We start from the raw sequence: 16,246 nt of genomic DNA on the forward strand, positions 1-16,246 counted from the left end.
TTCTTAAGGTGGGGTGTTCTTAAAAATTAGTTTTAACCATCCCTGATCATAGATTAATTTTTAAATCGGATGAAAGCAAACAACTGAGTGCAACCTACATATAAGTGCCCAGAAAACACATAAAATCGCATTGGAAACAGGAAAACCAAAACAAAAAGTTAAGTGATACTCATGAACTTAAATTTTAACATTTGGTTTAATATAAAATGTTAATGTAATGTTGACAAGGAAGCAATATAAATCATTTCCTTTTTACATTATTGTCATTTTAATCAGTCTTTTAAGTTCTGTGCATTAACTTAATATAAGCAAGATGAGAAATATGAATGACATTAATTCTCCATTCTTGCTTCTAAGCGTAAAAGCTCTGTTAAGAAATAATATACCAGAATTGTGCATTTTTTACTTATACCTTATTGACTTTGTTAATGTTTTTTACATAAATGTAATCATACAAACTTTAGTTTTCTAGATAAAATTTGATGTTTTATATTGCAAAAAAAAAAAAACCCAGTTCAATATCATCTCGATATGTGAGAACTATGAGCAAAATTCTGAAACTTTTAACTATATTTTTGGTTAGTTGATCTGAAATCTAGTATGTTATTTAAAAATCAAAACAATATGGATTTATTATTGTTTTTGCTTTTTCTTACTAGATCTTTAAAATGGAGTTAGGTTTATTTAAAAAATGAATAAATGGTTATTTTTGTTTCATTTCCTAAGTATTTAAAATTCAGTGGTGTTGATATTCAGCGTGTGACAAGAAAAAACTAAACCTTATACAATTTTGATGTTTTGGCAAAGCAGTGTGTTCCCATTTCAATACATTAACAACATGACTAAATTACTAATTAATTGGTTTCATATGTTTTTCATACTATATCTTGAACAAACATATGCTTTTCTACATTTTGTAATCATATTTTGGAGTATCAAATATATAATACTTCTTGTATTTATTTGCTACACAATATTAGAGCAACTGTGGCAAATTTAATAGAAAAGAAACATCAGAATATTCTAACAGAATCATGTATATCATAAAGGAATAGTTATGCCATGAATCTTAAATGTCTTCCCAAGATTATTGATAAAAGCTGGTCTCAAGCTTATGGCTCCATGGCAGGTGATTGAAAAATTTGAATAGGCTATATTTCAAGAAATGCTCCAGGGCAGGTGGTAGAAACTCTGGAGTAGGTTAGCTCAAGAATGCAGATCAGTGTAGTCCCACTCCTGAAGGCTTTATAGGGACTCAGCCTCCTGATCTCTCTACTTACTGACCTCAAGAATTCAAAGATTCTCCCTCTTCCACAAGCTCTTTATCATGCTCTGCCTTGCTGAAGTTCCAAAGTGGTGCGATAAAACAGGCATTATGACACATCTAAAGTAGGGAAACAAACTTCTCTCCCTTACCAGTCTATTATGTCAGGCACTTTGCCCAACAACAGAAGGTAGACATCAAATCAATGTGAGGGAAACCCTCGAGGATGGTAACATTGAATCCATGAATTCTGATGAGAAGAGATTCAACATCATAGAGTCCACTCTGCATTTAACAGAACATGTAATATGAACAAAGAAGATAAAACAGGGTCCAAGAAGGTAGTACAACTTTCTTCTATGTGCTAACAAAGTGTGGAGGAACAGATGAGCCTCAGAAACATTCAGCCTCTGAGTGGCTTGAGACAGAACCTTGTCTTGTTTGTCTGTTCATTCTTGCTGCCTACAATAATATCCCAAACTGATCCTTGATAAATGGGCCACTCAGTGGGCAATGGGCATAGCTTTTTCTTACTGTTAAATCCCAATTGTTTCCTATAAACAACTGAAGACAGCCTTATATAGAGAAACTTAATACAGCTTAGGGGATAAAAGTGTTACTTTCAATAACTACCTGCCCTCCAAATATATATACAGGAAAGGTTAAATTGTCATGTCTGGTGTCAAGTACCCACAAATACAGCTAGTGAGGACAAGGGTGTGGTATTTTATTATGTAGTTTTTGCATATCTTCTACTAAAATTTGACTAGGTGGGATGAAGTACTATGAAGAATAATAGTTAAGAGACACACAGACACTCTCAAAGTTCTCCATGTTCTTGTAAGTCATTCTCTATAGAAATCAGTTACACACCTATTTTGCTACAAAATAAGAACTTTACATACTCAGTCTATATGATTGAGAAAAAACATTTAATAGTTAAAGGGAACAAACATCAAGGTGAAAAATTTAATCGGAGTAAGTAATCCAATTCATGTCGTTCCTGTCTGCCTCTTGTAGCATTATTTTCAAGTGCTCCTGCACATCAGCAAGCTTCTGTCGATCTAAACTGCCCTGAAAATGCCATCTCCCATAGCAATGCACAGGGATAGGATAAATTACATATTTAAGCTGCATCAAGGGTGTTAAGTACTCAAGAATTCTCATGAGCATAGGCATGGTGATTGGGTTGGAGGAAAAGCTGAGCACTCGGAGGTGGGAACAATGACTTAGTGCCGGGATGAGAACCGAGATTGTAGAATCTGTTAAAAGGCAATGATTAATTGCCAGATGCTGCAAGGTGCCAGAGATATTCTGCAAAAGGTTATAAAAGGGTTCACAATCTTCCCAGTACATTGGATTGTTGCTGATATTCAGCAGCTTTAAATGGTTGGCTTGAGGGCACTCAGACAGAAACTTGAAGTCAGTATAAGAAAGTCCGCAGAAGGGCAGATGTAAGAAATCCAAACCAGCTGGTAGGACCCTGCAGGGAGGAAACAGAAAGTATTTCTGAAAAATGAGGACTAGAAAAGGGGAAGTCTTATCCATGAATCTAGAACAAGCTATTTTGCACATGTATTGCATCAGCAGCAAATGGCGTGAGCTTTCACACACTTAATAGACTTGTGAAAGATATTTTACCACCCTACCAAATAAGATTTTAACCTTGACAATGTGTACCAATATATTGTTTTAGAGATGTGTGAAAATAGTATCTACTTAGTAATTACAATATAATCAAAGGGAGAGCTAGTTCACCTGCTCAGAAGAGAGGACAGAAGGAGCAACCAAATGGAAGGTCCCTTTAGCCAGTCCATAGTCCATAACTGACAGCCACTACAGTCACGGCCTGAGCCTTGGGGATTCTCCTAATGATCTGACATTACCGTCTATGGGATAAGGCTATGTGCATCTGTGCCACAACATAAAGTCTTTCTCTCAATTCTTCTTCATCCCTCAATGGCCAGAGGAGGCCTCCATTGTTCTTTTCACCTTTATATTTCTGGAATGAGCACAGTGCCTACACATGCTCATCTGACTACGTTTTTTTTTTTTTCTTTCTTTCTTTTTTTTTTTTTTTTTTTTTTGTAACTCCATTTTTCTCCACAGTTACACAGATACCCTTCCGTGGTTGTTTTAGACTCCCAGCATTGTCCATGCTGAGGGAGAAGGAGAACGGGTTATGGGAAGCTTAAGAATAACTAAGAATTATTTCTCTCATCTTAAAAACAGGCTACTATTGGAAAACCACAATGCATGCATTCCATTACCTTACCTAAGGACATTTTCAAGATGATCTGTGAGGCAAAAAGAAGATAAATTGAGCTCATTGAGATGGTCCATACGCCTAAGCTGAGATATAAAATTTCGGAAGGCTTTCCCATTCAAAGATCTACAAGTGATTTTCGACAGACAAAGTCTGTCCAGGTGGACCACCTGAGCCAGAAGGGTGGTGACCTCAGCCAGAGAAGCCTGATCGACCGACAGGTGATCAATACATTTCAGATCAAGATGATTTAGAGTGTCTCTGCAATCGCACAATTTATCAATTTGCAAATCTCGGCAGCACAGGTGCAAAGAGCCTGAGCTCTGCTGCACTTTATTCAGAAGCAGACGCAAAAATTCCCTCTCCCTTAAGGTGCCATCCAGGGAGAGATCCACTACTAATTCCATAGCCTGCTTGGAGGACTGAACCTCAGGTTCTGAACATGTAACACTAGCCTGGGCTTCGATTTTCATGATAGAGTGATCAGAGTAAGCACAAGAGTGAAAACAAGCAGGTGACTTTGTACTGATATCGGGGCAGATGGTCTTGCAGCCAGCATCCTGTCTTAAATCTAGGATCCTCAGTTTAGGACTCCTGTAGGAAAAAGAGAATACAGAACACTAAGAGATATCAAACATTAATATAACTAATCAGGATCAATAATATGTAGTGACAAAAATCATCCTTTTTTTTTCTTTTTGTCAATCCATATACCAGCTACCAGCAAGCCTTTCCTATAATAATATTATATCCTTTCTACATTTTATAACCAACTAATATTCACAAGTCTTACTACTCTTGTTTTCTATTATGTATATCTGTCAACAGCAGCACACTAATCTCTATTATAAAATTAAAACCCTCTGTAACACATTAGTTTTTAATATAACCTCAACTGATATACCAACCACTTCACATTGACTTTCAGAATTCACCATTAACTAACTGTGGAAGATTATCTGACTGTCTCTTCGAACAGGCTCCAGGATAATGTGTTGCTATCTTACCATATACATACTATACACATTCTTACTGAAAAGCTGAGCGATTGGCAGTAACTCCCCAGAACCATCACATCAATCATGTTTCAGTTCACTGTATTTTTGCACGCTTAACTTTCTAATATGGAGACATAAAAAGGGCCAAGCCTTTACCATTTCTGTCAGGGTCTTCTTATGCCCATCCACTGAAGGCACAACAGTGAACATAACAAAGTTTATCAGTAAACAGTGCACAATATTTTTTCTTTTATTCTCCAACAATCTTCAGCAGTCTTAATACTCTTGTCTTTCTTCTATGAAATAACACCATAATGCAAATCCATCAACATTGCTCTCAATCACTTACATTCCATATCCAACATTGTAAGACACTTGTTTTCAAAGTGATCTCAAGTGTTGGACCAATAGTGTCACGCAACATCTTCAGCATTCACTATTTACTGCCTTTGGGAGAGTAGCAGGCTGCATCATAACATGTGTCTTACCATGTGTCTATTAGTCAGGGTCTTACCTAGAAGCTGAGTTCTGAACAGGTAGAAATTGAAGACTCTCAACCATGGCTTTCAGTAGTTCACGCTGGGCTTCCCGCACACTCAGTGTTCCGATGTGGAGACAGGTAAAGGGCCAAACCTTCACCATTGCTGTCAGTATATTCTTATGCCTACCCATAAAGGCAGCAGAGAATAATGGGACAAAAAGCTCTCTTGGGATCTCATCAAGAGCTTGAATTGCTACAGGCTCATTATTCAGAAGACGATGTAGAGCAAGATCCAAAAGTGTGGGAGGTTCCTTCTTGTCCATCTTAAAACACATTCATAAGGGTGAGAAACATTAAGAAAACTTGACAAATATTCACAGTCTTCTTTGCAAGCATTGTTAGCAATATAGATAACAATTTGTAGAACAAATAGATGTTAAAACAATCACTTCTAGATAACTCTATGTGTAGGCAAAAGAAATTGGTTTGTGAGAGTATTAATGTCTATTTCTGTATGAATACACACATAATAAGGTATATATGATAAATAGGTATATATGATAAAATGCCAATAGAAATGAGCATAAAGTTAGTAGAAGACAATTTTGGTCACTTACATACATAATCCTGACTCCTGATATTACATCTTAATAGTATTTATACCATCACAAAAGAAAGGGTAAATCTTATACCATCATCATTATATTGGAAATAGAAAATAATAACACATCAAATAAACTGTGATTAAAGAAAAATGAATAATATTCCAGCCCATGACTTGTAATACTTGCATCACCTTTATTGCATATGAAGACATACCAAAATTGTAAGACATTGCATGAAAGAAGATGGTTAGGGGCTTCAAACTGATCTGAGCCTATAACCAGAAAGAAATATTATCCTAAAATACACAAATGTATCATAAAGATAAAGGGAAAACCACAGCCACTTATATATTTTTAAAGATACAAACAAGCAAACATTGTGGAATACTGTGGAATAATGGAACTAGTAAAAATGGTTCACTAAATCTAAATGGATGATTATTCATCCCTGTCCCTCACTCCTTACCAAAACTAATTCAAAATAGATCAAAGACCCTAATGTATAACAGGACACACTGAAATCTCTAACAAAATGTGAGGAAAACACCTTAACATATAGGCATACCACACAGGCTTTTTAAAGGGACTCTGTAAAAAGCTCAGAAAATAACAAGAATTGATTAATGAGACTGCATAAAATAAGCTTCTGCAAATCAAAGGAAATAATAAACTGTGAAATGCAGACACCAGAATATGTTCCCACTATATATATATTGCATGAATAATATCACAATCTATAAAGAATTCAAAATGTAATCACCAAATAGCATAATTGCTGAACCAACAAAGGGCGAATGCATTGCACAGTTCTCACAGTAATACAAATAGCCAATAAATGGATTTAAAATGTTAATCACAGCATTTAGATAAATGTTCATCAACAGCATGTGAAAATATGTACTGAAATGTATACCTTCCCAAGTCAGAATGGGGAAAATCAAGAAAACAAACAACAACAAATGCTAAGGTGAATATAGGGAAAAGGAACAGTTACACAACTGTCTTGGGAGTTTCTAGAAGACAAATACAACCTGTGGTTTCTCAAATTCAGCATTTAAAATACATATTCACACACATATGTATTATATAATATATGTTAATATACACATAATGGTTCCTTCTTTATATTGACTCTGTTATGTTCTTATGTCCTCCAACCATCTTGCGTTTGCTACAATCCCTTTAGTCCACCAAATCAGTCATTTTATTTTTATTGCATATATATCATATATCTAATGATATATATATATGTGTGTGTGTGTGTGTGTGTGTGTGTGTGTGTATGTAAGTGTTATAATGAAGTGCAGTATTATGTACACTATTTAAATATTTTAGGTGAGACACATCCAAATTGACAGAAATTTGGAAAGTATGCCTGGCCCGGAATATTCAAATATGTTGAATTTGTAAAGTCCAATTGAGGAATTGTCCTACTAGAATGAATGATAACTAAATTCACTTAGATATCTTGAATGGTATCTTGGAATACAATGATAATAGTATTTGAATAAATCATCAAATTCAAATGAAATCCATAGTTAACTTCTTATCACTTCGGCAATACTGATCTCCATGTTTTTAGTAATTTTTTTAAATTTAATTTTATATAACAAAGTCCAATTAAATGAAAACAAACATTTATACACAATATTTGGGAATTTGGGTGTCGTTCTTTCCAAACTACTTCCTGCTGGTAAGGGGCGCTGTTTTGGGGGATTCGAAGAAGATTCAGATATCCTAGCTGTAGTATGTAGGGCTGTTTTTAGTAATTTCTTAGATCTATAAGTTATCTATACTAGGAAAATCTGGGTGAACATTTTCTTATGCACCTAAATAAACTTATAATTTAAAGGATAATAATAGGTTATGTTCTGCCAGATAGTAGTAGTGAAAACCTAGAATCCCAGCCCTCAGGAGCAGAGACAGGTATATCTCTGTGAGTTCAAGACCAGCCTGGTCTACAGAGCAAGTTCCAGGACAAGCTCCAAAGCTACAGAGAAGCCCTGTCTCAAAAAACCAAAAATAAATAAATAATAGGCCATGTTCTGAGATACACATCTTTAATACTACCATTGAAGAGACAGAAGCAGGAGGATCATAAAGGCCATTGAACAGTTACCTGGCAACAGTGTCTGACAAAGTTCCAATGCATTCCCAAAGTTCCAGAGCTCAATGTACTAAATGAAATCAAACTCATCTATAACAGTTATGAAACATAGGTACAAATTAAGTAAAAATAATTAAATACTGTAGAAAAAGAAATACATATATACACAGTTCAGCCCTTACCGTTTTAAAAGCCTGGTATATAAAAGACATCTCAACACGTTATCTTAGGTTGATGAAGAACTCCAAGTCCTCATTCCACAGCTGTGGAAAAGATACCAATTCCTTCTCAGGAATGTAAATCTTTGAAGAGGAGGAGGAAGGGTGTATGGAGAACATTAAAGAAGGAGTAAGAAACAGTTAGTCACATAATTGAGGCTACCATCACTTCAGGAGAAACCAGTACCACCCAAGAAACCGCCACCTCAAATGAAAGCTATGCCACAAGCCGATTTAGAGCCACCGAGAGAACATTCATTAAGATAACAGATTAACTCCTCTACCCTGGCCATTTAACTCCAGTTTAACTTATTAAAAGAGTTTTGTAGTTTACCTAAGTGTGAGGGTCCTTTAAGTCCTCTGACTTTCCATGTCCTCAACAGTAGCAGCCATTCATTTTCCAAGAGGTGTTCCCCCGTGGCGGGCACGCCACAATCTTGTTGGCGACTGCCCTGGCAACAGCCACTTCTCCAACTTAAAGCAGCCGCTGGAAAATTCTAATTGGCTCTTTAGAGGTCAGGTGACTCGTCTCTAGATCCTTCCGCTACACTGTACCATGTGCACACATAATCAGCAGATTCCGTTGTATGTGTCCTTCCGCCTCCCTCGATATTCTTAGATAAAAAACTTTACCTATTAAAAAAGAATCTATGAGTGAGACATAACTACTTCCTGATACAGTTTCTACCAGGCCAGGTCTCAAGTTCAGATAATTAGCAGTCAAAATTAGTGGGCACAGTAGCAAAATATTTTCATTTAAAATTCAAGGATCACTTACTGGAAAACATTGTTCTACCGTAGCACTCTATTTTCTCTTGATAAAGAAACTTGCCAAGGTGCCTATAGTTAAAAAAAAAAAATGGAAACCTGGACAGGATCTCTTTTTGTTTAAGACATAATTGAGGAGCATAGGGGCATAATACTTCTACAAATAAAACTGTCAAGAACAACAACAGTGGATGAAATGAGTCCTTTTTTTGTTTGTTTATTTTATTTTATTTTGGTGTGCTGATCTCTCTGCAGAAAAAAACATTACACTTTTATCCTGATAGTTCAAGGATAGAATATCCACTCATCTTAGAATAATACTGTCAATAGAGGTGTTTTTTAATTTGCATTTATGTAGACAAGGCTGGAATCAAACATAAACAGCCTCTGCCTCCGCCTTCTGAGGACTGTGAGGTATTCACCAGAGTATACTACTCAGATAGTTGTTGAAGCTAATAGGACATTTTTATCAGGCAGCTGGCAACTACCCTGGTTGTTTGGGACTCCGGTGCAGTTCCAAGACTTTCTCAGAGTGAGTTTATAAGTACAAAACTATATCCTGAGTTACCACACCTCAGTAAGAACAATTATCCAAAATTAGAACTGCAGAGGCAGTTTAAGCTAAAAAGCAAGTTTAGTACACATCTTCATTCTATTAGTTCTGGTCCTCTCAAGAATCCTGACTAACAAACACAGTTGGAAAAATCAGTGTTCATTGCTAAGACTGGAATATATGATTAGAGCCACTTTTTGTTATATAAAATCTAACTTCCTTGTTCAGCTCAAATAAATATATAAATGATTGCTTGAGATGTCTTCCTTCTGAATCCTAAATATAAAATTACTGTATAAATGCCACCCTAATGGCAACTAATGGGAAGCTGAGGGAAGAGAACCACAATTTCAAGGACTGTTGGGGCAATAGAGTGACTTCAAGGACAGCCTGGGTAATTTAGCAAGATGGTCTCCAAATTTTTAATAAAAGAAAAAAAGCTGAGTGAGTCACAGAGAGTCTGATAAGTGTGTGTGTGTGAGAGAGAGAGGCTCCATGTTCATTTGCTAGTACTTCACACACACATAAAGATAATTATAAAGCAAGATGCACAGAAAGATAAAACAAGGAAATGTACTTTTCTGCTTATAATCTATAACCTCAGGATTTATGCAATTTCAATAAATGATAAACTAGAAATTTCTTACATGGCAGATAATGTTATAGATTTGGGATGGTGCAGTGTGTATCTTTCTTGATTTTTGTTATTAATACTCAGAGAATTTTGTATGATGTATCTTAACCATATTTCATCTTTCACAGATCCTCAAAGAGTCATCCAATTTTATATTCTCTTCTTTTTCTTTTAACCCACCAAGTCTGACTTTTGCTGCACATGTACTATTGGATTTGTGTCCTTCTACTGGAGCACATCCTTAATGAAAATGAACTCTCTGTCTCTCCGAAGTTAAGAATTTTGTGACTCCCTCCCACTCGATTATGAAATTTTGTCTACCATTGAACTTGTGCAAGGCTTTGCACTTCCCAATGATGCCTTGTCATAAATGTTATGAATTCATGTGTGCAAAGTGGTATTAAAAGGTTTCTCCCAGTTTGTAGCTTGTGATTTTTGTCTATTTCATGGAGTCTTTCACAGAGCAAGCTTCTTTTTGTTATTATTAAAATAGGTTCTGGTTTGTTGTATTGTTTGCAAAGTAATTTTTGAGGTCAAGTCAAACAACTCTCCCTAAGCCTAGATGCCAGAGGTTTTCTATTAGGATATTTTCAAGAAGCATTATATTTTTACCCTTTACATTTAAACCTATGACCTACTTTGAGTTAAATTTAAATAGTTTCTAAGGGCATTTTGCCACCCACTATGGATATCTAATTGTTTTATCATTATTTCTACAAATGTCTTTCCTCTGTAGAAAATGGTTTTGTGTCCTCAAAATTCAGTTTCACAAATGTGCATGAATGCATTTCCACATGCTGTTTCATTTTAATGGCTGCTATAATGTGACCTAGTGAGTCCGTACATATTTGCTTGCAAGTTTTCATTGCAAAGGGTCATTGGTATGCTTTGAGGCCTCTGGCTTCTGCTACACTATTGATGATGGACTGTCACTGGAACATTTCTTGGATATCCGGTTGTTGTCCTGTGTCGTGGAAACTTTGGTGTCTGCACAACTTGTTCCTCCTTCACATGCCCCAGCAGTTCATAGAAGGGGTGGGTGCTGGGTGGGCCAACTCATAGCCCTGGTTTTGGGCCTTTGTGGTAGCTGAGTTGGTCAGCCTGCCAGCTTTTCCCCATCCTCACCTCCAATTGAGCTCTCCAGCATTGTCCAGTCTAGCTCACCCACTGCAATAGGCAACAGGGGTAGGACTAGTTCTTCTGCTCTCTAGCCCTTGGAGTTGGCTCACCTGCACCCACATCACCAAGTCCACCTCTACTGTGTTTCCTATTTGAAGTGCAGAGCCCACTCTCTCCTGTTCCCATTCTTCCCAAGGTTATTTCTTCTGCCTTACACAGGTAGCAGGGCTGTGGGATGGAGGGAGCATCTTTCCCTCACCCATGGGGGGGTGGGTCCAGTTCTCCCATGCTTATGTCCTTGGGGCAGGCTCACCTGTACCATCCTGTCCCCTAACCCCTGCTGACAGTGCCATCTCTACTGGGCTGCTCAGGCAAAGTGCAGCTTTCCTGTTCTCATGACCTCCGGGCCAGGTCTCCCATCTGGGGCTTCTCTCCATTGTCCATGGCAGATAAGTCTCCTGCTCTTATGCCCTTAGGGTCAACTCAACCGTGCCCCCTGCCAACAGGGTTGGCTCTAGTGTTGCCCAGGCAATGTGTGGGGACTTTTTTCCCAAGTACTGCAGCTAGTGAAGGGTAGGACCAACTCTGTACAGCCCTGTCCTTACAGTCTTTGGAAGTGAATAAAATTTTCAGTAAAAACAAAGTGATGGCTTTGATTCTTTTCTGTATCTATGATAAAAACACATGCTTAAAAAGCAAATTAGGGATCAAAGTGTTTACTTCATACCATCGTAATGGGAATCATACTGGTTTGAGGAAGCTGTTCCATCTCAACAGTAACCAAGAACAGAAAGAAAAGAATGCATGCTTGCCAGTGCTTGTTTCCTTTTTCCATTTAGATAGTCTAGGATACCTTGCCCAGGAATTGGTTTTCCTTACAACAGTTAAGATGGGTCTTCTCACACTATTCAACATAATTAAGATATTTCCCTCCCAGTTATACTCAGAGCTTGATCAATCTTGCTGGTGATTTCAGATTTTGTAAAGTCCACAAATAACACTTAATTACACATAAGACACGCTAAAATGTTTATTTTTATATATTTTATTTTAAATTTTGTAGAATAAATACTTGAAGACAAAATACTAATATTTAAGACATGGTAAATAGAATCAATTATATTGGTTATTTAATTAATAACTGGTAAATAATTAGGAGAATTCTGGGGTACATTCTGCATCCATTATCAGAGGGTCCCTAGAAGAACTTAACCAGCTAGCTTCAGGCCACATTAATCTCTGATATAGTATTTATAAAGACTTTTTTCTCATTCAAAGATATTATATAAAGTAACATTTGACATATTCTGTTGTTTTTATGTGCGTTGCGTAAATATTAAGTGGATAACTTGAATGTATTCTACAAGAAGACTTGTCATTATTTTTAAGATTATCATTTTTCACTTTTTACAGTACCATTTCTTCAACAGTGTAATGTTTCTAAACTCAAAAGGCTTTATCTAGTCTACTATCATTTTTCAATATTTGGGTTTGTGAATAATATTCTCTTCTGATTCATTCATTATTTTCAAAGAAAAATACATTTATTTATTTATTTAGTACATGTGAGAGTGAGCGAGCGAGCGAGATGGCCTGCATGGAGAGGTCAGAAGACAACATTTGGGAGTCCATTCTCCTTCCACCACATGGGGTCTAGGGATCAAATTCGAATCATCAGGCTTTGTTGCAAACATCTGAAGCTGTCTCACAGGCAGGCCCTATTCAGTGTGTACTTCTGTGAGACACTGTTTTAACATTGCAGTTTTGTCACTAGCAGCAGGAGCTCACACTTAACATTGCTAGCAGTGCCACCTGAAGAGCCTCCTTTAGATCCTAGAAAGGCCTCTCCTTATCTGCATCAGGACCTGTTTCAACTGCCCTGATGGGTAGGGAGCAGGAGTTACAGTGCCATAAAGTTGGAGAGTGTGTTGATTTAGAAGGCAGAAAAGATGTACTTAAAGAGAATCAGCTGGTACATGAGACCACAAATGCAACAAAGTGTCTCAGCAGCTATATATGTGTGTGGTGTGTGTGTGTATACATATACATATATGCATACATACATAATACATACATACATACATATATACTGAGGCTTTGAAGCTAGTTATCCAGAAACTGTGTTTAGAAATTAAAGTACATGCTGTTCAACTCCTTTTTTATTATCTGTAGAGTTCTGTCTTGAGGAAGAGAAATGTTTAGGTACATTGCATGGGCTTGCTGCTAGAGAAGGGAGTGCTAACTGAGATACACCACTTATCATAGGTTTCCTTCATATGGAAGTCAAGGGAGAACAGGCTTAAAATATGGCTCATTAGTCACTTAAACAAATCTCTCTTGTATGTTTCTCAGAGAAAAAGGATACAGATCTTACTGCAGGTATTCTATTCAATTTTGTTAAAAACGTCTGATTGTCAGCCAGGTAGAGATGGAATCAGAACTAGGAATGGGTAGGGGTTTTCCTCTTTTCTTGGTCCCTCTATTTCCTATCTACCTATGGTCCTTTGGTTTTCCATATGACACTGCAACATCTTCGGTTTTTGTCCTGAATTGTTAGAAGATATCATTATTATTCCACTTTCAAGACAAGGCTAAGTGTTACTATGAGATGTAATAAGTAGGATTCTGAACTCTCTGTGATTCGGCCTTTACAAGGTGTGGAACCTTCTATGAGTTAGTCTCTCTTTCTAATTGTGGTCTTAGTAGTCATTTGTGGGTAGCCCTATGAAAGCTGACCAGTCTTTTGATCAGATGAGGAAGAAAATGACAGCTGCTGATCCAGTCCAATAGAAGGGTGGGCTCTAACTCAAGTGGGGTAACAATGAAAAGACAAGACTAGGGCCAGAACTGAGTTCACTGCCTTGTACTTTAGGCATACCCCTAAGATTCCAGAAATGGTAAGCTTGGGATAAGAAGCCCCAAAAGGATATCATATTGAAACTTGCTACAAGACAGACTCTCCTAGGGGGCAAATGGGAGATATTTGATAGAGACATATGACAAAAATGGGTGACAAATGGAACGGGCTTGAGTTTTGAGGATTCATCAAAGTGCAGAGTAACTAGAGCTCTAGCGTTGGGGAGGGCAGACTGTATGTATATTTTTTCCACTCAGTATATTTTTTCCACTCTACCTTGACTTGGAGCCAGAAATGGCTAGATGCTTGAGAGTGTACTTGCTGTTGAGGAAAAGCAAAGGAATGATGCCTGTGAAGCAGGTCCCTTTGTGAAGGAGATGGCTAAGTGAGGAAGCTTTTGACGAAAAGGATGAGGAACGAGACACTTTTTCTGATGTCTGTGGGTGAGTCTAAACACAGGCACTGCTTTGCGATGCTGGGGTAAAGATGAATTAGAAAAGACTGGATTGGGTACTAGTTAGTAATGCCCACATATCTCCTGGCCATCTTGATGTGTAAAATGATAGTCATGGGAGAAGGATAGATTTTTAAAATCTCTCTAACCAGCACATACTTTTGAATCCTCCAGTGCAAAAGCTGTACCCCTGTATCCAAGAAATGGTCATTCGTTGATGAAACAGTGGAGTGTAAAGGCCTAGAGAAGTGAATAGATGATTTGAAAACAATTACTTTGGGTAACAAAGCATATTTCTCAAAGGAGAAATATCTTCCCACAGCATGGAAAAAGAGACCCCGAGGCAGGGTGGAGGAAAACAGATCATCTAATTTGATCCATTGCTAGCACTTCTTTATGCATACTTCAAGACAAAAAGATAAAGACTGCCTCTGATCTGTGCAGGTAAGAGGTTGCATAGCATGTAAGGGTATCAGGAATCAGACAGAATACAGGAAACTTACCACTTTTTTACCTGAGCTGAGAACAGAGGAAATCTAGGAAAATCTGAACAAAATTACAGGACTGAAGGATTGAATATAAGGACAGTATACACAGCTCAACTGCATAGCTGACCAGAATCTCTAGGAAGTTAGACCTAGTCCTTAACAGCTGCTATACCTACTGCCCATCCTATATTATGGTCTGCTGTGCTGCCAGTAGAAAGATATTTGGTGGATGTGGAGGCAGAGCTGTATCTGGAGCACTATAGAAGGAGCATATATATCAGGTAGCAGACAGTGTGAGAAAGAACTCTGAATTCTGTTATAAAGCATTCAATTCTGTTTCTTGTTACTTATCACAAAGGAAGAAGAAACAGCAAAATAGCCTCGAGAAATGGCCCTCATGCAAACAAAGCTGTAGGCTACACCCAGTTACAAATGAAGAAGATTACTGTTTAAGACATGATGAAGGCCTCTTGCTTCCAATTTGCTAGGGAGATCTTGTCACTTACACCCTCTCTAGGGGACCACGTACGTCTCTCTTAGGGTCCTTCTTGTTTCCTAGCTTCTCTGAAATGTGGATTGTAGGCTGGTAATCCTTTGTTATATGTCTAATATGCATATATGAGTGAGTGCGTACTATGTTTGTCTTTCTGTGTCTGGATACCTCACTCAGGATGGTTTCTTCTAGTTCCATCTATTTGCCTGCTAATTTCAAGATTCCATTGTTTTGTTTGTTTGTTTGTTGTTTTCTGTTGAGTAGTACTCCATTGTGTAAATGTACGTTTTCTTTATCCATTCTTAAGTTGAGGGGCATCTAGGTTGCTTTCATGTTCTGGATATTATGAGTAATGCTGCTATGAACATAGTTGAACAGATGTCTTTGTTGCATGGATGTGGATCATTTGGGTAAATGCATAAGAGTAAAATTACTGGATCCTGAAGTAGACTGATTCTCATTTTCCTGAGAAACTGCCATACTGGTTTCCAAAGTGGCTGTTCAAGTTTGCACTCGACTAGTAGTAGAGTAGTGTTTCCCTTTCCCCACATCCTCTCCAGCATAAACTGTCATCAGTGTTTTTTATTTTAGCTGGTCTGACAGAAGTAAGATGGTATCGCAGAGTTGTTTTGATTTGCATTTCCCAGATGGCTAAGGATGTTGAGCAATTTCTTAAGTGTCTTTCATCCATTTTAGATTCTTCTACTGATATCTCTCTATTTAGTTCTGTATATCACTTTTAAATTGGATTAGTTGGTGTTTCAGTGACTAGCTTCTTGAGTTCTTTGTATATTTTTGAAATCAATCCTCTGTCAGATGTGGGGTTGGAGGGAGGTAGGAGAAAGAGGAGGGGAGAAGAGGAGGGGGAAGGAGAACATGGATCAGGAAGAATAAGTCGGGGAAAGAATAGAGGAGCACAAGAAAAGTTATACTTTAATATA

General features: G+C 37.4%; 1 protein-coding gene across 1 annotated transcript; it reads right to left on the reverse strand.

Moving 5' to 3' along the window:
- Positions 1–2,233: 2,233 nt before the first annotated feature.
- LOC127218421 (melanoma antigen preferentially expressed in tumors) lies at positions 2,234–5,332 on the reverse strand. The gene is made up of 3 exons (XM_051179430.1): positions 5,043–5,332; positions 3,540–4,124; positions 2,234–2,747 (listed from the first exon to the last, which is right to left on the reverse strand). The coding sequence occupies exons 1-3, from the start codon at positions 5,330–5,332 to the stop codon at positions 2,234–2,236; spliced, it is 1,389 nt and encodes a 462-aa protein (XP_051035387.1).
- Between the last annotated feature and the right edge of the window lie 10,914 nt (positions 5,333–16,246).

The sequence above is a fragment of the Phodopus roborovskii genome, unplaced genomic scaffold, assembly GCF_943737965.1.
Source record: "Phodopus roborovskii unplaced genomic scaffold, PHOROB, whole genome shotgun sequence".
NCBI classification, from domain to species: domain Eukaryota; kingdom Metazoa; phylum Chordata; class Mammalia; order Rodentia; family Cricetidae; genus Phodopus; species Phodopus roborovskii.